Raw genomic sequence first — 25,108 nt, forward strand, 5'->3', positions numbered from 1 at the left:
GCCACCATCACCTCCATGCCCCCTCCTTGCCGGGGAGGAATTGTGCACTCTGTGGCAGCCTCAGGAACAGACCCCTGTGGGTGGCCCACATTCAGAGGTGGGGCTGAAACCACAGCTGAGCCCCAGGGGCTGTGCAACTAAGGAGTAAAAGCTGAAATCTCTCCTTGCAGCTGGGCAAACTGCAAATTGACACCCTTGTGACCAGCTTTGTAAACCCAGCACTTACAGAACATCTGAATGGACATTGAGTGCTCCCATAGCCAAGATGGGTCTAGCTTTAGCAGCTGTAGACTTTGTGGGCACATACACATGAGGGTTGGGCCAGGCCAGAGTCTGAGGTGCTCCCATCGTGCCCACAGCGGGTCCAGATCCATGATTACTGCAATCCTGGGACCTGACTTCAGTGGAGCTATGCTGGTGGCCTGGTGAAAGCAACGTCTGAGAGACACCAGGGCCAATTGCTGGCATGCCCATGGTTAAGGTGGGGCTGAGAGCAGTGCCAACAACAGTGTAATCTGAGAGCTTGCACAATGGGTGAAAGGTGACACAACAGAGCACACCCACAGATGAACAGTGGCTTCTCTCCCAGTGGGAGTGCTCCAACCCCAACTACCTTGCACCACAGATCAGAAACACAGCTAAGAAACAGATTTGAGGACTTCTACTCCAATAACTAGGGAGCAGACCCTGCCCCTGAGAGGCAGGGACAACCACAGAGCAAAGGAGAGGCCCTGTTCAGTATCCAGTGCAGGCTCTGGTCACCACAACATCAGTCACACCTCCTATCAGAGGGGATAATGGCCAGCATACACGGAGGAAAGAGGTGGCAGACATCTATACTAAAAACAACCCTCACACCAAAAAATATTAGATCCACGCAGACTACAAAGGGGCACTCCCACAGAAAATTAGCCCTCCAAGACAGTCTGAGGGTCTGGCATTGGGTGGAAGAACCCCCAGAGCATTTAGCTTGAAGGTCAACAGGGCTTGAAGGAAGGAGATCCTCAGGGCTGGGGGAAAAAGAAACTCCACTCTTGGAGGGTGCACACAAGGTCTCATGTGCACTGTGACCCAGCACAAAGAAGTACCTCCATAGGAACCTGGGCTACACCTACCTAGGGACTGTCTCCTGGGGAGACAAAAGTTGACTATAGCTCACTGTTGGGGCAAGGACACTGATAGCGGAAGCCCCAGGGAATACTGATTGGAGTGAGCTCTCCTGAAGGTCCACACTTCAGCACCAAGACCCGGCCCCACCCAGCAACCTGCAGGATCCACTGCTGGAAAGCCTCAGGCCAAACAACACAGCCCCACCCATCAGAAGACAAGCTGCATAAAGTCGTACTGAGTTCACAGCCACCTCAAAACACACCCCTTGACACGGCCCTGACCATCAGAGGGACAAGACCCAGCTCCATCCACCAGAGGGCAGGCACCAGTCCCTCCCACCAGGAAGCCTGCACAAGCCCCTGGACCAACCTCACCAACGAGGGGGCAGACACCAGAGCAAGAGGAACTACAATCCTGCAGCCTGTGGAAAGGAGACCACAAGCACAGAAAGTTAGACAAAATGAGATGACAGAGAAATATGTTGCAAACGAAAGAATAAGATAAAAACCCAGAAGAACAACTGAACAAAGAGGAGATAGGCGATCTATCTGTAAAAGATTTCAGAGTAATGATAGTAAAGATGATCCAAAATCTCATAAAAAGAATGGACACACAGACCAGGAAGACACAGGAAATGTTTAACAAAGAGCGGGAAGATTTAAAGAACACAGAGATGAATAATACAACAACCGAAATGAAAAATACCCTAGAAGGAATCAATAGCAGAATAACTGAGGCAGAAGAACGAATAAGTGAGCTGGAAGACGGAGTGGTGGAAATCAATGCCAGAAAACAGAATAAAGAAAAAAGAATGAAAAGAAATGAGGAAAGTCTCAGAGACATCTGAGACAACATTAAATGCACCAACATTCTCATTATAGGGGTCCCAGCAGGAGAAGAGAAAGAGAAAGGGCCTGAGAAAATATTTGAAAATATTATAGCCCCAAACTTCCCTAACATGAGAAAGGAAACACTCACTCAAGTCCAGGAAGCTCAGAGAGTCCCATATAGGATGAACCCAAGAAGGAACATGCTGAGACACATATTAATCAAACTGACAAAAATTAAAAACAAAGAAAAAATATTAAAAGCAACAAGAGAAAAGCAACAGATAACATACAAGAGAATCCCCATAAGGTTCTCAGCTGATTTTTCAGCAGAAACTCTGCAGGCCAGAAAGGAATGGCCAATATATTTCAAGTGATGAAAGGGAAAAACTACAACAAAGAATACTTTACACAGCAAGGCTCTCATGCAGATTCTACAGAGAAATCAAAAGCTTTACAGACAAGCAAAAGCTAAGAGAATTCAGCACCACCAAACCAGCTTTACAACAAATGCTGGAACTTCTCTAGGCAGCAAAGAGACCAGCAACTAAAAGCAACCTTGTACATATATAGACTGCTATATCAAAACTTCAAGGGAACAGCAAACCCCAAAACTGCAATAGATACACACACATGAAAGAAAAAGCAACCCAAACACAACACTAAAGATGGTCATCAAACCAAAAGTGAAGAGAACAAAAGAGGCAGGGCAGAAAAAAGACTTACAAAAACAAACCCAAAACAATTAAGAAAATGGCAATAGGAGCATACATATTGATAATTACCTTGAATGTAAATGTATTAAATGCTGCAACCAAAAGACATAGACTGGCTGAATGGATACAAAACCAAGACCCATATATATGCTGTCTACAAGAGACCAACTTCAGATCTAGGGACACATACAGACTGAAAGTGAGGGCATGGTAAAAAATATTCCATGAAAATGGAAATCAAAAGAAAGCTGGAGTAGCAATACTCATATCAAACAAAATAGACTTTAAAATACTGTTACAAGAGACAAGGAAGGACACTATATAATGATCAAGGGATCAACCCAAGAAGAAGATAGAACAATTGTAAATATGTATGCACCAAACATAGGAGCACCTTAAAAAGGCAAATGCTAACAGCCATAAAAGGGGAAATCAACAGTAATAGTGGGGGACTTTAACACCCCACTTACACCAATGGACAGATCATCAAGACAGAAAATTAATAAGGAAACACAAGCCATAAATGACACATTAGACCAGATAGACTTAATTGATATTTATAGGACAGTCCATCCAAAAGCAGCAGAATACAATTTCTTCTCAAGTGCACATGGAACATTCTCCAGGAATAGATCACTTCTTGGGCCACAAATCAAGCTTCGGTATATTAAGAAAATTGAAATCATATCAAGCATCTTTTCTGACCACAATGCTATGAGATTAGAAATCAATTACAGGGGAAAAAAAACTGTAAAAAACACAAACACATGGAGGCTAAACAATATGTTAGTAAACAACCAATTGATCACTGAAGAAATCAAAGAGGAAATAAAAAAACACCTAGAGACAAATGACAATGAAAACACCATGATCCAAAAACCTATGGGATGCAGCAAAAGCTGTTCTAAGAGGGAAGTTTATAGCAATACAGTCTTACCTCAGGAAACAAGAAAAATCTCAAATAAAGACCAATCACAGGAACTGAAATTGAAACTGTGATTAAAAAACTTCCAACAAGCATAAGTTCAGGACCAGAAGTCCTAGCAGGCAAATTCTATCAAACATTTAGAGAAGAGTTAACACCCATCCTTCTCAAACTATTCCAAAAAATTGCAGACGAAGGAACACTCCCAAGCTCATTCTACAAGGCCACCATCACCTTGATACCAAAGCCAGACAAAGATATCGCAAAAAAAGAAAATTAGAGGCCAATATCATTGATGAACATAGACACAAAAATCCTCAATAAAATACTAGCAAACCGAATCCAACAACATATTAAAATGATCATACACCATGATCAAATGGGATTTATACCACAGATGCAAGGATTCCTCAATATACATAAATCAATCAATGTGATACATCACATTAACAAACTGAAGAATAAAAACCATATGATCATTTCAATAGATGCTGAAAAATTCAACACCCACTTATGATAAAAACTCTCCAGAAAGTGCCCATAGAGGGAACATACCTCAACATAATAAAGGCCATATATGACAAACCCACAGCAAACATCATTCTCAGTGGTGAAAAACTAAAAGCATTTTCTCTAAGATCAGGAACAAGACAAGGATTTCCACTCTCACCACTTTTTTTTTTTTTTCTTTTGCAGTACATGGGCCTCTCACTGCTGTGGCCTCTCCCATTGTGGAGCACAGGCTCTGGACACGCAGGCTCAGCGGCCATGGCTCATGGGCCCAGCTGCTCCGCGGCATGTGGGATCTTCCTGGACTGGGGCACGAACCTGTGTCCCCTGCATTGGCAGGCGGACTCTCAACCACTGTGCCACCAGGGAAGCCCCTCACCACTTTTATTCAGTATAATTTTGGAAGTCCTAGCCATGGCATTCAGAGAAGAAAAAGAAATAAAAGGAATCCAAACTGGAAAAGAAGAAGTAAAACTTTCGCTGTTTGCAGATGACATGATACTATACATAGAAAATCCTAAAGATGTTACCAGAAAACTACTAGAGCTCATCAATGAGTTTGGTAAAGTTGCAGGATACAAAATTAATGCACAGAAATCTCTTGCATTCCTATATACTATCAATGAAGGACCAGAAAGAGAAATTAAGGAAACGATCCCATTTACCATTGCATCAAAAAGAAAAATATATCTCAGAATAAACTTATCTAAGGAGGCAAAAGACCTGAACTCAGAAAACTATAAGATACTGATGAAAGAAATCAAAGATGACACAAACTGATGGAGAGATATACCACATTCCTGGATTGGAAGAATCAATATTGTCAAAATGGCTGTACTACACAAAGTAATCTATAGATTCGATGCAATCCCTATCAAACTACCAACAGCATTTTCACAGAATTCGAACCAAAAAATTTACAATTTGTATGGAAACACAAAAGACCCTGACTGGCCAAAGCAATCTTGAGAAAGAAAAACAGAGCCAGAGGAATCAGGCTCCCTGACTTCAGACTGTACTACAAAGCTACAGTAATCAAAACAGTATGTTTCTGGCACAAAAACAGAGATACAGATCAATGGAACAGAATAGAAAGTCCAGAGATAAACTCACGCACCTATGGTCACACTAATGTATGACGAAGGAGGCAAGAACATACAATGGAGAAAAGACAGTCTCTTCAATAAATGGTGCTGGGAAAACTGGACAGCTACATGTAAAAGAATAAAATTAGAACATTCTCTAACACCATACATAAAAGTAAACTCAAATTGGATTAAAGACCTCAATGTAAGGCCAGACGCTATCAAACTCTTAGAGGAAAACATAGGCAGAACACTCTCTGACATAAATCGCAGCAAGATCTTTTTGATCCACCTCCTAGAGTAATGAAAATAAAAACAAAAATAAACAAGTGGGACATAATTAAGCTTAAAAGCCTTTGCACAGCAAAGGGAACCATAAACAAAACGAAAAGACAACTCATAGAATGGGAGAAAACATTTGCAAATGAAGCAACCAACAAGGGATTAATCTCCAAAATATACAAACAGATCATGTAGCTCAATATCAAAAAAACAAACAACCCAATCAAAAAATGGGTGGAAGATCTAAGTAGACATTTCTCCAAAGAAGACATACAGATGGCCAAAAATCACATGAAATGAGGCTCACCATTGCTAATTATTAGAGAAATGCAAATCAAAACTACAATGAGATATCACCTCACACCAGTCAGAATGGCCATCATCAAAAAATCTACAAACAATAAATGCTGGAGAGGGTGTGGAGAAAAGGGAACCTTCCTACACTGTTGGTGGGAATGTAAATTGATGCAGCCACTATGGAGAACAGCATGGAGGTTCCTTAAACATCTAAAAATAGAGCTACCATATGATCCAGCAATCTCACTCCTGGGCATATATCTGAAGAAAAACATGGTTCAAAAGGATACACGCACCCCAGTGTTCATTGCAGCTCTGTTTACAGTAGCCAAGACATGGAAGCAGCCTAAATGTCCATCGACAGATGAATGGAGAAAGAAGATGGTACATGTATACAATGGAATATTACTCAGCCATTAAAAAGAATGAAATAATGCCATTTGCAGCAACATGGATGGACCTGGAGATTATCACACTAAGTGAAGTGAGTCAGACAGAGAAAGACAAGTATCATATGATATCACTTATACGTGGAATCTAAAATGTAACACAAACGAACTTATCTACGAAACAGAAACAGACTCACAGACATAGAGAACAGACTGTGGTTGCCAAGGGGAAGTGGGGGGAGGGATAAACTGGGAGATTGGGATTGACATATACACACTACTATATATAAAATAGATAAGTAATAAGGACCTAGTGTATAGCACAGGGAACTCTACTCAACACTCTAATGACCTATATGAGAAAAGAATCTAAAAAAGTGGATATATGTATATGTATAACTGATTCGCTTTGCTGTACACCTGAAACTAACACAACATTGTAAATCAACTATACTCCAATAAAAATTAATTAAAAATATAAAACAATGAAAATAAAAAAAAGAAATGAGGCAAGTAAAAATGTATGGAAATAAAGGAATATTTTAAAATCCTATAATAATGATAGCTAGAGAATGAAATCAAAGCTGATCTAACATGTAAAATTTAAGTCCACATAGAAAGATTGAGGGGCTGAAGCCATGAATCAGAAGAGTGAACTTTCCTTGTGCCAGGAAATTTGACCCCAAATGGTCAGCGTAAGTCACATCCTTGAGTTACAGGGCTTTAAAGATAAAAAAAGAATCTTTTGGGCAGCTGGGAAAAAAAAATTAAATCACTTAAAAGAGGAGGTGGTAGGGAAGGGATGTAAAGCTGGCCTCAGTTTCCTCCGAACGTTGTTCAAAGCCAGAAGGCAGTGATGCCAGGCCACAGGCTGCTCAAGACAAAGAAGGACCAGATGAAGCTTGTATACTTGGCCAAATAATTTTCACCAGCAAGGACTCAGGAAATATTGTTTCTCTAAGTCCTTTCTGAGGAAACTGAAGAAAACTTTAGCCAATCAAGAGGCGAGTGGTGACAGCCCAGTATTTTGTAATGATAACACCCAGAGCGTGGGTTAGGATTAGGGAGACAGGACAGAATGTACCTTTTATATGTCCTGGACAAGGCAGAAACAGTAAAACTAACAAAACTGAGAAGTGAGCAGGAAGGAAGGCAAGAGGTGGAATAAACTCACTGATTCTCATCTTCAATGGGCGAGAGCCAAAAGACATAAAATAAAGCTGCAAGTCAATCAAAAGTAGTGTACACATACATCATAGTACAAAGATAATATTAAGACTGGCAAAATCAGGTGATGGCAGGGGTGGGGGAGCAGGAAAGAAACGCTCATCTGATCATTGCCCACGGAGAGGAGCTAAATGTCCATCAACAGAGAAATGGATAAAGAAGATGTGGTACATATATACAATGGAAAATTACTCAGCCATAATAAGAAGGAACGAAATTGTACCATTTGCGAGACGTGGATGGATCTAGAGACTGTCACACAGGGTGAAGTAAGTCAGAAAGAGAAAAACAAACATCATGTATTAACACATATATGTGGAATCTAGAGAAATGGTACAGATGAACCTATTTGCAAAGCAGAAATGGAGACACAGACGTGGAGAACAAATGTATGGACACCAAGCAGGGAGGGGGGTGGGATGAATCGGGAGATTGGGACTGACATATATACACTACTATGTATAAAATAGATAACTAATGAGAACCTTCTGTATAGCACAGGGAACTCTACTCAGTGCTCTGTGGTGACCTATATGGGAAGGAAATCCAAAAAGGAGGGGATATATGTATACATTCAGCTGATTCACTTTGCTGTACAGCAGAAACTAACACAACATTGTAAAACAACTATACTCCAATAAAAAAAAAATGTAAGACTAAGGGACTCTCTCTCTGCCATCATATAAGCTGTAAGTATAAAAGTAACCACCATACTAAAAGCACACGCTTTCCTGGATAAAAGAACTACATACACACACATACACACACAGACACATAAACCCCTCAAACAAAACAAAACAAAAATACGCATAGAGAAAAAGAAAAATGATACGAATTGAACATAAAACATAATAGTAAGACAGATACAAGATGATTGTCATGAGAATGAACGTAAATGGACTTAGCTTATCTACTTTAAAGATTTCTTGAATGGATAGACAGAAAAACTCCACTTTGTGGGTGATTCGGAAAGGTTGGAAATCCCAGGAGGCTTATGCAAACAATAAGATAAGGTCTGGGGTCTTAATACCAGTCAAGGAGGAATTTAAGCCAAAAGGCATTAAATGATATAAAAGGGAGCACTTTGCCTTATTTGTTAAAGGGACAATTCCTAATGAATATATAATATCATACCTATGGACAAAGTAAGAAAGTAGCAACGTTTCTAGAACAGATTAGATGAGCTCTATGGAAACAGATAGGAGACTTCAAGTCCTCCTGTATTAGTTTGCTACGCCAGAAATATCACAGCCTGGGGGGCTTAAACAGAAATTTATTTTCTCACAGTTTTGGAGCCCAGCAGTCCAAGATCAAGGTGGCAGCAGAGTTGGGTTCTCCTGAGGCTGCTCTCCTTGTCTTGCAGACGGCCACCCTCTTGCTGCCTCTTTACATGGTTGTCCGTCTGCACACGGGTACCTCTGGGATCTCTTCCTCTTCTTGTAAGGATGCCAGTCATTTTGGGTCAGGGCCCTTCCAGGGGCCTCATCTTGTTATAATCACTTCTGTAAAGGCCTTATCTCCAAATACGGGTACATTCTGAGGTGCCGGTGGCTGGGATTTCAACATATGAATTTTGGTGGGGAGGGGACCACAATTCAGCCCGTAACACCTTCTCTTAAAAAGGAAAGATGTGAAAACCCACATAGCCTAGTAAAGTAGAATTGATGGATGTGGTTCAAATTGTTTGCCATGAGGGAAAAAAAGCATCGTTTTTTCCAGCACCCATAGAACATGGAAACTGGCCTGTATTAAGCCACAAAGAAAATTTCAGTCAGTTCCAAAGGCTGGACATGTTACAGGTAAAACTGACTGATCCCAGAGCAACCAAAGAGGAAACTATTAGAAAGCAAAAAGCCAATTCCACTGGAAAATTAAAAAAAAAAATCTCTCTGACTCCCTTTGGTGAAAGAAGAAATAAATCGAAAAATTATAGAGTTTTTAGAAAATAATGATAATAACACTATATGTCAGAATGTCTGAAATATAATTAAGTCAGCACTCAGAGGAATATTTATTGCCATAACTGCTTATATCAAGGAAACAGAATGAAAACAAATTATCAATCAAAAACTAAGAGGGAGAGATTCATAAAACTAAAAGTGGAAATAAGAGCAGTAAACAGTAGAACTAATCACTGAAAACTTATTTAAAAATAAATCCTTAGAGTAAACAATAAAATGGATAGGGCGTGAGCTACCTGATACATATTACAAAAGAACACAAAGACACACAATAGGAAATAAGGGGAAAATAACCACAAAGACAGGAGAAATGGGGAAAAGAATCATAAGATGGTGGTGCTTTAAATAAAATTTGGAAACTGGGATTATAGTGGATAATTTTATATGAAATCTAACTTATCAAAACATTTTAGTAGAGAGAGGACATCTAAACAGGGTATTTCCATAGAAGACAGAGAAAGTTGTCAAGGTGCTAGCTCCTCAAAGAACACTATGCCCAGGGAACTTCTTAAGAGAATGCTACCAAACTCTTAAAGAGCAGATACTCCATTTCTGTACAGAAGCTCTTCCTGAGCACAGGAAAAAGGGTAAACATCAAATTTCTTTTTAAGAAGTGAATGCGGCATTGATAGTAACACCTGACAAACTGCAGAAAAAGAAAACTACAGACTCACTACGCTTGTGAATATGGCCAGAAAATGCTAAGTAAACTATGATGAAACAGAATATAAAAGCACGTTAAAGCAATCATACATCATGAAAAAATAAAGATGATGCCAGAGGCACAAGTGGTTTAGTATTAGGAAATCTCATAATAACTCACAATGTTGTTAAATCTAAGGAGATAAAACATGACATCCTCCACAGGTGACGAAAAGGCACGTGCCAGCAGGCTGGAGACCCAGGGAAAAGTTGATGTTGCAGCTCAAGTCCGAAGGCAGTCTGGAGGCAGAGTTCCCTCTTTCTGCAGGGACCTCAGTCTTTTTCTCTTAAGACCTTCGACTGATTGGATGAGGCCCAATCACATTACAGAGGGTAATGTGCTTTACTCAGCATTCACTGATTTAAATGTTAATATCACCCGAAAATACCTTCATAGAAACACTGACACATAAAATTAACCATCAGAGATAGATTCTTGCTCAACATAAGAAACTGTATCTTTCTCAGCCATTAGTGTCAGTTTTTAAAATTGGGAACAAAATAAGGATGTGCTTTACTATTTAGCTCTCTACTAAAGGTACTGGACAATGTAGTCAGACAAGAGAAGGGAAATAGAGGTATAAAACTGGAAAGAATTATATGATACTATCACTAATTGTATACCTGCAAAACCCCAAATACTCACCTGAAAAGCTCAGACAAAAGAATTCATGAAGATAGCACAATACAAAATTAATACACAGAAACCATCAGGTTCCATATTCACAAAAAATCAACCAGTTAGAAGATATAATGGGAGAAAAGATCTCTTTTGCAATAACAAAAAAGATTAAATGCCTAGAAATAAATTTAATAAGAAATTGGCAAGACCTATGTCAAGGAAGTTTAAAAATGTTCTGAAGGAACAAAATAGATGTAATTAACAAATAGAAACACATTTCCTCTTCTTGGATAGGCTATCTCAAGATCAGAAAGGTGTCAACTCTCCCTAAGATAAATTATGTGTGATCCCCACCAAATCCTAATGTGTATTTGGGGGGGGGCTGATTCAAGTGTTGATATGAAGAAATAACTTTGAAAAAGAAGGGTAATGTGAATGAAGTAGCCATGATGACTATTAAAACTGTTAAAGGTTTAAAGTTTTAACACCTGAAACAGCAGAGTTCCAGCAAGTGATGGGACAGACCAATGGAGAAGAAATATAAATGGAAGAAGAAAGTTCAGAAACAGACCCAAATACACACAACAATTAAGTATGTGATGCCATTTTAAACCAGTGGAAATGATGAACTATTTAATTGATAGTGTTGACATAACTGGGTAAACCAGCCGACAGAAAAACCATACCCCACATCTTGCACGCGCATATATTCCACATGGATTAAAGATTAAATGTTTAAAAAAACAAGCCATAAACACACTAGAAGAAAACATGTTTATAAGTTTCTTTATAAAGTTGGAGTTGGGTAGGCTTTTCTAACAGACTCCAATCCAGAAGACTCAGTAAAAAATGTTTAGTAACTTTGAATATGTGTGTGTATACACCTTTCTCAAAGGCAGAAACAAAAACAAGAAAACCCCGAAACCAACATAAGCAAAGCCAGAGGACATGACAAACTGGAAAGAAAAACTGCAACGGATAATCATACCCCTTAAAGTAATTATCATCACATACGGTTCTTCTTATGTGACAGGCACTGAGCTAAGCACTTAAAAAGATCAGCTCAGTTAAACTGTACACCAACCCTGAGAATTATTACTAACCTCATTTCACAACTGGGAAATTCAAGCAGGGAAGGGTAAGTAATTTACCGAGGTCAGAGAGCTAGTACAAAGAGACCTTCATATATGAACACTGTAACATGTATACCAATATAGAGGATTCCCTAGAAATTGACCAACAGCCCCATAGAAAAGTGGGCAAGAGATTCGAAGAGTTCATAAAAAAAGAACTCCAATTGGCTCTTACGTATATGAAGATGTCTAAAGTTGCTCATAATAAAAGATATGCAAATTAGAACTTCACTAAAATATCATTTTCCACCTATTAGCTGGGCAAACGTTCGAAAGCGTAATACTCAACTTCCTGACGAGAAAACAGGGAAAAAGGCTCAGTCATCGATGACCTGTACGAGTGTCAACTGGACCAAATCCCTAGAAAGGCAACTGGACAGTGCTTGTAAGGATGACAAATGTAGGTGTCTTCTGATTCACAGTTCCCTTCCTGGAAATGAATCCTACAGATGGACCTGCACACATAATGATGTTTGTATAAGGTTATTCATTGCAGCAACATTTGTAGGAGCAAAGATGGGAAACCCAGATGTTGTCAACATGGGACTGGTTAAACAGAGACTAATGCATCTGGAAAAATGAGCGATCTCCAAGGTAAACTACGTGAATTTTTTCTTCCTTTTGAAAGAAAGCAGCCCAGCATATATAGTTTGCTACCTTTTTATGGAAAAAAGAGGGAAATAAGAATATATGCCAATCAGTGCCTAAAGATAAATTGAAAGTCTACATGACAAACTCATAACAGGTCACCTTGGCAGAGGTTGGGGGGAAGGGGTTGGAACTAGATAGATGAGGGGTCAGTAGTGGGAAGGAGATTTTTCACCACATGTTGTTTTGATTTTTGAACTTTGCGAATGTATAACCTATTAAAAATTAAGTTTAAAAAACTGACTTAAACAGTGTGCTATATGCCATGATAGGCATTAAAAAAAGAAGAAAGGAACAGAAAATAAAAGGTGCACATATTACAAAGGAGATAAGATTACCATCATTTGCAGATGACATTATTTTCTTCTTGGAAACTCCCAGAAAATAAAAGCAGGAAAAAAAAACTTGTTAGAAACAATAGTTTCCTAACGTTAACCTAGTTTTCTACGTTCAATTACAGGACATAGAAAAATAGGTACTTTCAGATATATGAGCAATAACCAATTTTAAAATGTTACAGAAAAAAAATACCCCACCCGTAACGACAACAGAAAATTCAAAACCCTTGGGAATTAAATTATCAAGAAATAGGCATGGATCTACATGAAATAAACTTTCCTGAGGGATGTGATAGATGACAGATAAAGATAGAACTACACCATTCTATTGACTTCGAAGGCTCTGTTTGGCACAATGTAGATTCTTCCTAAATTCATCCATAAATTTAGCATGATTCCAAAACAGATCCCCACAGGATGATTTTAGAAACATTACCCAATATTTCTAAAGGACATCTAGGAGACTAAGTATATGATAATATTATGTGAGATGACTAACTGCAGGATATAACATATTAACCCTATTTTAATATTAATTAATTATATTATTCCTCCTATGTATTAAAACCACATCAACAGTGACAGTAACTAAAACACTGGGCACAGGTGTGGAAGCAGATACTCACATCGAATCCGAAAGGGGCAGAAATGGCCCTAGTGAATGTAGGAATTTAGAAAATGCTCAGTCTGTTGGCTGATCATGTAGCAAACACAGCATGAATACGTCGTTTAGAAACATGGAAGTTAAGTACCAGGGCAAACAAGACTGAAGGAGGCTACCTCTGCAAGCAGCATCTAAAGGTGGGTAGGGGGGAGGGAGGTGACCACTGTTTTTTTGTGATAAGCCTCTCTTGAGATTATCTGAATTTTTAATAATGATGTAAATGTGTTACTTGAATTAAAATAAAAATTAATTGAAAAACCTCTAAGCCATCCCTTTCCATTCATGATCCCCACTTCTTGGGGTAACAGGTTAGTGTGAATTTCATATACTCCCTAGACTCATGGTTTATACCCTCACATTCACATTAATATATTTCTCTTCAAAAATGGATGCCGTATTGGCATATTATTCAGCAACTTGCTTTTCTCGCTCTACGCTATTCCCTTGTCTGCCCCCATTTCTGTTTCTTTAGAATAGATTTCTGAAAGAAGTATTGATTCAGCAATGACTTGGGTGTTTTAGGGCTTCTCTCAAATGGTTTTTCCAGTTTCCATTTCTCATCAGCAAAAGAGGAGATTGCTCACCACTTGGGCAGCTTATTTGTCCTTGAAAACTTTGTTCATTTGATTTTTAGCTACTTCATTTATCCTTAAGACTGCACACTTGCAGGTTTCTTGACCGTATTTGTCAGCTCTCGTTCATAGCTTTTGCATGTTTTTCTCCCGGGCTCTCATGTTCTTTTTCTTTGGTGCTTAAGGGTACCTTGGGTTTGCTTTAATGAGGGTAAGACATGCAGCAGCAGAAATGACTGTCACGAAGGAGGAAGTTTGTTTTACTCACAGATCTCTAGAGACAGGAGGCACAGTGTCCCGTGTGGGCCACTCAGGGAAGCACCAGGCCAAGGGAGCATGCAGGAGGGAGAGGAAGGGAGAGAGCAAGAGGATTTACTGTAGTTTCCACAGGAAGCAATGGGCAAGGCAGGGTGAATAGGTTTAGGACTCTGCCCAGACTGAGTAATTTCAACAGGCTCTGGGGCATGGGGGCTGCCCTTAATCGTCTGGTACCTGACCCTGGGGTGATTAGGGCAGTGGATGGTGGCCCAGAGTGTGACAGTCCATAAAGGGTAAAGGAGATCTTAGGGATGCAGGCTCTGGATTGGTTGCTCTGTATTTGAAAGACACACACCCAGGTGAGCTGTTTGCTTGCAGGTGAGTTGCCTGCTCTCTCTGGGAGTTGGCCAGCCCTGGGAGTCCCGTCTCTCCAGGGTCAGCAAGGACCCAGATTTCAAAGCATCAGAATATTTAGATTATTTGTATGCAATTTTTACATGTGAAGGACCTTTTCAGTTTTATTTATTTACCACGGTGACACACTGGGTTGAGACCTTCCTTTCTCTGTACCCTACGATTTCTCTGAATCTGTGATCTCTGGGCCCCCTGCCTACAATATTTTGTAGTAACAATGTGTACCTGATGGGGAGTTCTGAGGATGAAATGTCATAATGCATCTAAGATGCTAGAATTTGCTGTTCAATAAATGTTAGCTTCTCTCCTTGTATTTGTGACAAATATTTTCCCCAATATTTTCCTTGGTAGCGTTCTTTCTTAGCATACGTCTTTTTAATTTTTAAAAATAACTTTCAATTTCCAATTTTTAACCTTACCAAGACAGTAGCTTAATGGTTGAGATCATAGGTCTGGTAATCAGAAAAGCTGGTTTCTCCAGTCTGGACTCTGCCGCCACACGTGGGGACTTTTCCGCATCTCCCTAACTCGGTTTACTTCTCTGTGACACAGCCAAGTTCTCCCGCCACAGCAGGAGATGCGTATTTGGGGACTGCCTCCAAGATTTACTGCACATCTGGCCAGTATATTTGGCAGAGTCTATTTTGGAGAAAAATGGAGGAGTGGATACTCTTGATAGTTGCTGGATGTAGTTTAATTACAGACACAGTGGATAAAAGTCTGTGATGCCACACAGGATGAAAAATATAAAGGCACAAACGTCATTCCGCAAAGTTTCACAACAGCACCACCTAGTGGCAAGCATGAAAAAATCACATTTGCAATGCCACCCACAGCTGATGGATCGCAAAACTGATAAACCTGGGAATCTAGCATAGAAAAAAGTGAAAACTGAAATCAAATAATCTCCTTTATTATTAGAAATTATACCTCCTATTCTGTTTCTCCAGTAACTATTGCTTTCCCTCCTAATGGTCTGACCCTCTTTTTTTTTTTTTTTTGTTCCTTGTCTGGGTATTGTCAACCAAAAAGTGTCTAGTGCCTGAAAGAAGGGTACTTTTCAAGTGTTGCTTATGGCTCAGGGATGATGTCCGTCTCCATAAAGTATTTCTGCTTCGCCTGAGTTGGCGCACACCCCTCTCTAGAGACTGACCCATCGGCTGGATCCTTAGGCTTCTGGAAGGTGTGATTTAGCACGGCACCTGGGCGGGAGAGTGTAGTGCAGTCCTGGAAGCTTTGCTTTTGGAGGCGGACAAGGCTGGGTCCATTCCCAGGGCTAACCCTTTGCTTGTGTTTTCCTGGGCATGTGACTTGGAGCTGGTTTCTCACCTGTAGAATTTGGAGAATGCCATCTCCTTGCTGGGTGATTGTGGGAGTGGGTCCAGAGCATTCCCAATCTGGCCGTTTTCAGTCCCCGTATGACAGCCCTGTTAAATTCTTGACTGTTTAGATGTGCTTACTGGGGGGCTTTTCTATAGGCGGTTTCTCTCCACTCCTCCCCGGGACCGTTCTCTTCTCCCATGTCCAGCCTATTGTATACCTTAACGGTTGGACTTGGCCCCCGCCTTCATTCGGTTTTCTCTTGGATACTTTCCAGGAACCCACATTAAAGTAGGGGAGGTAAGCAGAGCGTGACACGTCACCGACAGTAATTTCAGAAGTGTGACTTGACCCACGTATTTAAAAAATCCCAAACCCAACAAGTTGGAAGTATTATTTATTCAAACCAAACTCTTTTATCTCCTTTTCAATGGTACATATCTCAAATTGGAACAGACAGGTAGAAAAATAAGATTATTGTAGAAAATTCCACTTTTGAGGTGCATAACAATTTGAATACTTGTCAGTAGCTAAGATAGCATCTTCTCAGACAGCATGAATACCTCTGTAGTCCAGCTCCTATCACAACTTTGATTTAAATCAACATGATATACTAAAAATAGAGGAAAATTTCAAAAGGGAAATATAAAATAACCTGAAGCATTTTCAGAAATACAGGTTACACTTAAGCATTGTGTATTAAAGGATGTAAATGTGAGATACACACATAAGTACATTTTCTAAAGCACTACTTTCAGGACTTTTTTTTTTAGAATACAAGGCTTGCAGCTCTTCAGCCAAAAGAGAAACACTGCTGGTGCAGAAAAGTCACTCTTTTTGAGAAAAAAATGAGTGGCTGCTTTACGTGACTGAACATAGGGATTTTACATTTTAAGTATATTTAACGGTGCGAATTAACAGATACAGTAGGAAATACATCATTCTAGATTACAAAAATTCATCTCATGTTAGCACATGGTAAATCTCATTCATTCTTTTCCCTCTCATTATGCTAATTCCAACCCTAAACAGAATTTCCAGCCTCACTGATAAGAATGTATAACATTACATCCACAATTAGGAAATGAGGAAAAACAGGTCCAAGTTGTTAATACTAGCAGCAAAGAATACAAAACTGTAAAAGAAACTGGGGTTACGGAAGTTTATTTTTGGTGATTTTCATTATAAGTGAATAAATCCTTAATTAGCTTTGCTTATTTTTTATCTCACAGAGATAAGTTTTGAAGGTTTTCTTAGCTTTCACTCAGAAGTGTTGACTACCAGGGGATGAGGCGCAGGTGAAATTTTATTTCAACAGGGGAAATGAAGCAAGCTGAAACCTTAGTTATATTAGGAAACTTTCAACTACCCTCACATGGAGCGTTTAAAAAGAAGAAAAAATAAGCCCTCTTGGAGACACTTGCCTTCTCATGCGATTCTGATCCATGCGTGCATCATGAATAAAAATACAATTATTCCGGGCTTCCCTGGTGGCGCAGTGGTTGAGAGTCCGCCTGCCGATGCAGGGGACACGGGTTCGTGCCCCGGTCCGGGAGGATCCCACATGCTACGGAGCGGCTGGGTCCGTGAGCCATGGCCGCTGAGCCTGCGCGTCTGGAGCCTGTGCTCCGCAATGGGAGAGGCCACAGCAGTGAGAGGTCCGCGTACCGCAAAAAAACAACAACAAAAAAACCCAATTATTCCAACCAAAAGGAAGGAAATTGTATGGAAAAACATCAGTGTCAAATTAGGCTAGGTTTCAAAGATTTTTAAGACCTCAAATCTCCTTTTAGTGATATTAGTATGACAGCTGTGCTTGTATTCAAAATCTATTTTATAAACCTATAATTTATAATTATATAATTTATAAATCTACATTGGCAAAAAATATTCTATTCAGACTGATATGTGTGGGGTACACCCGTGTGTTACGTGCAATTTAAACTTTACCCAGGTGATCCTCTACAAATGACTCTCCACCTGCAAAAAGAACTGCCCACTTCTCATTGCTGCTCCCAGGGTACTGGCAAGCCCTGACCAGCCGATATCTAGAGGTGAGATTTACCATCACACCCTCTCCCGTATCCTGAGATGCTAGCTCGACACATCCAGAATCACCGCTCTGCCAGTGGTGTCCCAGCAAGTACCCGAAGGCTTTATGGGACACGTGGAGGCCATTGAGCACCAAAGCTCAGGTGCTGTGGAGTCACTCTTGCTGTGGGCTGCATCTGAGTTTATCTGGAACCTTCATGTGCCTCTTGCCAGCCTTTAGGTACTGGGTGCCCTTTAAGAGCACGTGTGCTGTGAGGTCACACAGTACAATGTAGTTTACAAACACTGGACGTCTGTATGCAATATCTGATTATAGGAAACCCAGAGAAAGCTGAGAGATAGGGGGGAAAACACTGTACTGATTGGTCACATCTTGTCCTTGTGACACTCCTACTTGATCCCACTAACTAGAGGTTTTGCAGACTGCATCACCGGGAGGCCCGGCTTTGCTCTCACGACCACATCTCACAAGGTTGCTGACCTGGGGCATCGGGCTGTTTCCACCGGCCACCCCCCCTCCCCCCACAGGGAAGGCATTCTCACCAAGTCTCCCAGGGAGCCCGGAGCTGCACGGATTCTGATGAGGGCTGGCATGCACTCTGCGACTGCGTGGACTCGAGGATGCTGGTGCCCAGGCTCTCAGTGGGGACAGCAGTGCCCCAAGGGAGCCTTCTGCTGCCCTCAAGCCCTTCTTTCTGGAAGTGTACCCGACAGCAGGCGTCCCCAGAGAAGGAGTACGGTCAAGAAGCTGCAGGACTCTTTCTGAGTCAGTGGGCTGGCCAGCAGGGCTGGGTGGACATGGCCATATCTGAGTTTTCCAGCTTTCAGTGCAACTACCAGGGTGGCTGCAGCCAGGAGGCCTCCCCAGATGCTCAGATCCCAAACTCTGCCAACCTCCCTTTGGCTCCAGACCCTTGACCCCTGCCCTAAGAACTTCCCAGGGCACAACCCTGAACCTACAGCCTAAGGACAGGGTCCTGCTTGGCAGTTCAGGTGTCTCTAGTTTTGTTAGAACACAGGTGATGGCTGCAAAGCAAGTTTCTCTTTGACAAATTATGCACCCTGAGGGGTTCCTTTGGAAAATTCCTAAAAAATGTAGGCCGTGCCAAAAACTCAGGGAAATGAGTTTCCTGCAACATCCTGTGCTGTTCTCGGTTTGTCCAGACCTTTGCAGTCATCTGCTGACCAAGGGACACGACTTCTTACCCCACCACCCTTCCCAGGTTCTAGAATTTGCCCAATCCCAACCATCACCTACTCTGTGTTCCTTGGATGCCCCAATCTTCCCCGGGATCGGTGTAAGCGTAAGGGGCCACCTTTTCTCACTGTTTCCGTGCTGACATCTGACACACGACTCCAGCCTGAATGTTCTTGAAGTTTGGGGGTTGTGGCTGTGCGAAATAAATCACATCTCCAACTGCTTCGCCAGCTTTAATGGTAAAAGAAATCTGAGGATTCCTGGAATTGAAGCTACTTTTCCAAAAGAGCTAATTCTGCTTATTTTGTTAGCACACTTTCGATTATATTTTTATTTTTTTCCTCCCCACTCTCTTGCTACTTAATTGGTAAACTGCCATAAGTTCAAATCTGAAATCCTTAAAACCCACTAGAAATGTACACGATAACTTCTGTTGTGTGGAGGTTTTTTTGCACTAGAAATCTAGTATCCCTCTTGGCAAAACCCATAATTTTACATTTTATGGTGTTTAGCTGTTTTTCCTAAAAAAGAAAAAAAAACACAAACTCAGTGGCAAGTTTTCCCTCTGAACAGTTCTGTAATAAATTCTAGTAAGTTTGTGCAAGAGAAAAATGCACTGGAATTCCACTCAATTATTTTGTTTCTACTAATAAGGATAAAGTCTATGAAACTCAATTATTGTTGTTTATGGAACAGGCTGTTGGGCAGTGATTTATTTCCAATGACATCAAGTGGCCCTAGGCCAGAACTTGGAACTGAACCATGCCTGGCAACTCCACCGGTGGGGACTTGGTAAGAGGGATTTAACAAATTTCCATTTGAGAGGAGAGCCTATTAAATAAAGAAATAATCCTTCCTCTCCTCTTAAAGGAGATGACAGAATCCCCAAATCAAAACTGCTTTGCAAAATCTACTACCCAAAGCTCTGTGAAGTTGTTAATGCTGCATTACTGTGGGTTACTTTCATAGTTTTGAACTGTAATTGACCCCAAATTTATCTCTGACCTCAACATCTGTGTTACACAGAATCAGGTAAAAAAAAAAAAAAAATCCTTACAAAAGTTGGGGAGTGGACTGCGTTCAGGGAGACCTTCCCTGTTGTCACACACAAGGAATCTGTTTCTTTAATGCCAGGTACTTGTTTTTTGGTTCATGAGAAATACAGAAGTGTTCACCATGGTAAATGCCATAGTGATCAGACACCAATCACTTGTTCTTTTAAATTCCAGAGGAAAAGAATAGAATCCATCCCCATCCATTACTATTTTTCATAAAGTTTCAGTTTCTGAAGACAGGACTTCATTTCAGGCTTCTGAATAAATTATCAAGACTATAAAGCATCAGTCTATTAAAAACAGAAACAAAAACAAAACATTGTTCACGTAGAAGCATCCATTTCCCATCAGAGAGTCGACAAGATTTTGACAAAAACCTAACGCTAATTTTCGTCTTTCAGGAGAGGACCATCTTCCATAACCTTCCACAGTGTGCTGTGAGGTAAAAATGACACCCCCAAAGGACTGCTACCCCCTTTCCTGTTCAAAGCAAGCCTCCTTGAAGGTTTGCCAAGCTAAGTATCAATTTACATAACTGGAGGAGTTGAGTGTCACGAACAGGGTTTTGACTCAAAGTCCAATTTTCAGCAGCAAGGTATGCCAGGAGAATGTCCTACTTTCAACTGTCTACTTCATTCTTGTTGCTAAGTTATGCTTTTGTAATTTAAGCATTTCCATTAAAATGTCACATCCAATGACATCTCAGATGAAAAGGTAGAGAAATTTGATAGGAAATACAGAGCATTATAGCAAACTTCATTCAAATACCCAAGCTTGAAATCTAACTTGCTTTTATCAAGTGTTTTGGGAACAGTGCCTGCGAATCTGCAACTAGAGAAATGGTCCCCAGCTTGGAAACAGAACACGGGAAAATGAAACAGAAGATGCCTGAGTGAAGAAATAAGTAGCAAAACTAACAGGGTCATACTTGCAACTCCCTCCTTTTATTTCAGGGGTTTGGATTTTTCACACCAAGGGGAAGGCACTGTCTAGGGTTGTTGCCTTCACACCTAGGTAAAGCGGCCCACAAAATAGGAACCCATGAAAAAGCCAAGAGGGCAAAAAGAGAATTGGAATTCCAGAGATTTCTATCTCTGAAATGTATTTTGAAACTATTACCTCTCAACTAGCTGAGAGTGGAAATGATAATGAGCTTCTGATAACAGAATCTCCTATCATCCCATTTCAAGAGGGCAAGCATCGTTCCCACCATGGCCATGCCTGAATGAATCTTGAAGAACACAGAAGATCCATGTTCTAAGACACACCTCAAACCTTCTTCACAAGAATCCCACAGATTCTTGTGGCTTCTAGAGAGTCTGTGAGGACACCAAGAGATGTATAAGTGGCTCCACATCTCTTTGGCATGGTCACCTATTTCTCAATATGGAGGTGACCTGGGGAGACAGTGTGCAGGGCAGGTGGCTGAAACATCCATAGGAAGCCTATTTTGAACACACATAACACTCCAGCCAGAGGAGATACTTCAGTTAGCCCTTCCAATGGGGTTGTAGTATATATCCAACCCATCCCAAGAGCAATGCAAAGGGAACCCTGAACTTGGCACCCAGTGACAGAAGGGATATTGGCTTTAAACCCTTCTCCAAATGACATCACGTTAAAGTCATCTGCTTTTCTTTTGCCAAAGCCCTCAAATAAATGACAGCAGGTGTGGATTTCCCCAAATAAGGATACCACTGCACACGCAACTCATCACCAAAGACTGAACACGCCAAAGGGAAGACGCATGTAGGTCAACTGTTGACGGACTTGGTTAAGCTGTTTCAGATGGGTGTGCTCGAGCCTAGGGAGTCCTGCAAAGAGAAGCACGTGGTTCCAAAGCACAGGAAAAAGTAGAAATTTCCTAGCATCTTCTGCATGTCTTGTGCCTTCCTTCCTCGGAGAGCTGGTCAGGAGTATGGGTATTTAGCCATTTCTCTATTTCCCCAAAGAATGATCAGCAACCTACCTTCAGAGGAGAATTGGAAAAAGAAACAATTAAGCTAGTGAAAGAGAATTTGTTTTTCTCCTTAATACAGTGTTTGTTCATTTTAAGTAAGAGTAAGCTTATGTGATGGTAACCAGCTTGGTGACAGAACGTCTCCAGGTTGACGTGTGGTTCAGCACCTATTATGTCTCGCCTGCTGGAAAGAGGATTCTTTAGGTGAGGGCAGCGGCTGGAACCAGGCTGCCTGTACCCCCATCAGGCACAGGACCCTGGGAAAAAGTCTCAGCAGAGGTAGTGTTTACTTTTATACCCACAATCCTATGGAAGTATTGAGTACAAAGAGTAGGTTTCCTTCCCACTCGAAGGCCTTCCATCTTCAGAAGAGGCTGGTGAAGACTTGAGTGCTCATCTCTCCCTAGTAGAGTCCAGCTCCCAGTCAGAGCACAGAGAGACCCAGAAAAGGGGCCTGCTGCTCTTTTTCCAACTCAGAAGGGGGCAGGATGGTTAGACCATCAGGCCCCAGACTTCTTCTGCAGTCATACTGTGAGCCTTCTTGTACCACGTTGACGCAGGCCGAGCCTGGTACAAAATACCCTTAAATGTGATTAATACAAAAAGCTTCCCATTAGCTAAGAAGAGTTATAAACTATATGCACTTATTTCTCCAGAGATAGGAGGGAGAAGAGAACAAGCCAAACAAGCAAGGCTCTTGGTTTTCTTTTCTTTCCTTTTCTTTTTTTTGGGGGGGGGGGGGGGGGTGGCACACCTAGGTAGTTTGGCATAACCAGCTACATAAAGCCTGAAGCCCAATTCACTCTGTTTTGATTATGAATGAGGTGTCTTTTATTATCATTTTCCTTGGAAGTAGGAGAGTAGGCGGAAGCTTTAAAATCAAGAATCAAAATACAGTGAATCTGGAAGGCATCTGGGAGCAGAACAGAGACTTAAGACTAATGGACACAGGAAGAAACCTTGCCTTATAACCCCTGCCTGCTGCCCCTTGAATTGTCATAATCCTTGAGTTCAAGGTTGCTAGAGTTTAGGCTTTTCTTTTCATTTCCAGCGATGCCGGACGAGAGAGGACTCATCATTGACGACCTCGGGATCTGGGGGTAGATGCCGGCACCGGAACGGAAGTAGCAGCAGGATGATTAAGATAAGAAGGATGATTCCACACACGCTCATGAGAGTATAGGACACGATCCACAAAATGGGCTCACTCAAAGGCAGGGCAGGGACGCAGTTGCTGGCTATGTCCTCTGTCGAGAAAGGCCCAGAAATTTCAGACACTGGAGCACCTGCGATTTCTGAGGAGACAGAAGGGGGAAAATCCACAGCTGTGAAATGAGCAGTCCATCTCTATCACACAACAAAAGAGATAACCCTGTGCTTTATCAGCCCAAGTCAAGCCACATCGGCACTCAGGTTCCAAGGGCCCAGGCATCTAAGCACGCACCGAGGGAGGTCTCGGTGGCCATGTGCCTTCAGAGGGTCCGGTCCCCTTCGCACTGGAACGACAGCATGTTTCAAGGTCTGCAGCTGTTGGACCCACACGGTGGGGAGCAATGTGCGGAAGGGCCCATGCGGAGGCGTCAGGTGATTCGAGGAGCCTGGCAAGGCTGGAGCGCTATGCAGGTGAGGGTGTGTCAGTCAGAGCCTGTTAGGAGCTGTGTGGTCGTGCTTCCTCAGAGGAGATGAGGAAGGAAGAGTAGGACAAGGAAGTAGGAAGAGAAGTAGCATCTAGAACAGAAAACTCAGCCGCACCTGCCATAATCTCACGGATCTCCCCTGTGGAGTCAACCTGAGTGCGTGCTCCGCGGTGGATTCCCCAGTAGGTAACATGCTCACATCAGCCTGACCCACATTCCTAATGGGTTCCAAGACCAGCTGGGTAAGCCTGGCCCAGGAGACCCTTCCCCATTGCACTCTTGTCCTATGTCACATCTCCAGTGTACACAGGACGCAGAATCAAGAGTGGTTAGTGAGTGCAACAGCAGATTCAGGACATAACGGGTAACCAAGAAAAAGCACGGCTACAATTCATCCCGTGACTTTTGCAAACTGACTCTTGAAAAATGTTCTTCCTGGAGAAGGAAGTTGAAGTGATTTCCTGAAGCAGGTTGGGGATTGCCAGTATTTCATTTGTCTACACTAGCCTGATCTGCTCCTTTCAGAAGTATAGAATTTGCTTGGCATCTCCAGTTCTACCTGGAAAAAGAAAAAGGCCTCATGACCCATTTACCTGTATTTAACTGCAGAAATGACTATTTAGGTGCCAGAAACGAACATGGCTAAGCATTAATTTTCCTGTAAGTAAAGCCTCCAGATCCTAAGACCTGCCAAGTAAGATCTTTTTTTTTTTTTTTTTTTACTGAGGAAAGAGAAAGTCAAAATAACAATGGAATAATAGTTAAAAGTATGGTTTAAAATGCGGGAAAAGACAAACTCAAATAGTTTGCAAAGAGGTTACGTTTTCTTGTTACAAATGTGGATTTTGTTAATGTGGATCCATGGCTTTTTCTAAATGTGCTGGGAGAGAAAAGCAAGGAACAGAGCCTGCAAATACCTACGAACAGAGGGATGCTGGCCTTCAGTTAATCTAGACACCCAAGTGGCTATAGCATCTTCAGCTACCGGCAGCCTGCCAGGTCCTTTTGAAAATCAAGTTTTGTTGGAACACAGCCACTTTCATTCACTTATGTATTGTCTATGGTTATTTTTGTGCTAAAACAGCAGAGTGGGACAGTTGTGACAGAGACCATCTGGCTCAAAAACCTAAAATATTTACTATCTGGCTCTTCGTGGAAAAAGCTGGCCAATACCTGGCCTATAGCATTTAACAAACATTTTAAATA

At 41.4% G+C, this 25,108-nt stretch overlaps 1 protein-coding gene across 1 annotated transcript in view; it reads right to left on the minus strand.

The window, feature by feature from the left end:
* Nucleotides 1-23,082: 23,082 nt before the first annotated feature.
* The window catches only part of BACE2 (beta-secretase 2), an 86,502-nt gene continuing 84,476 nt past the window's right edge, over nt 23,083-25,108 (minus strand). Inside the window, exon 9 of the mRNA XM_029215526.1 lies at nt 23,083-23,560. Coding sequence (XP_029071359.1) covers nt 23,307-23,560 — 254 coding nt within the window. The 3' untranslated portion in view covers nt 23,083-23,306. The remainder of the gene's footprint in view (nt 23,561-25,108) is intronic.

The sequence above is a fragment of the Monodon monoceros genome, unplaced genomic scaffold, assembly GCF_005190385.1.
Source record: "Monodon monoceros isolate NGI ecotype Baffin Bay Population unplaced genomic scaffold, NGI_Narwhal_1 Super_Scaffold_11, whole genome shotgun sequence".
Lineage (NCBI taxonomy): Eukaryota > Metazoa > Chordata > Mammalia > Artiodactyla > Monodontidae > Monodon > Monodon monoceros.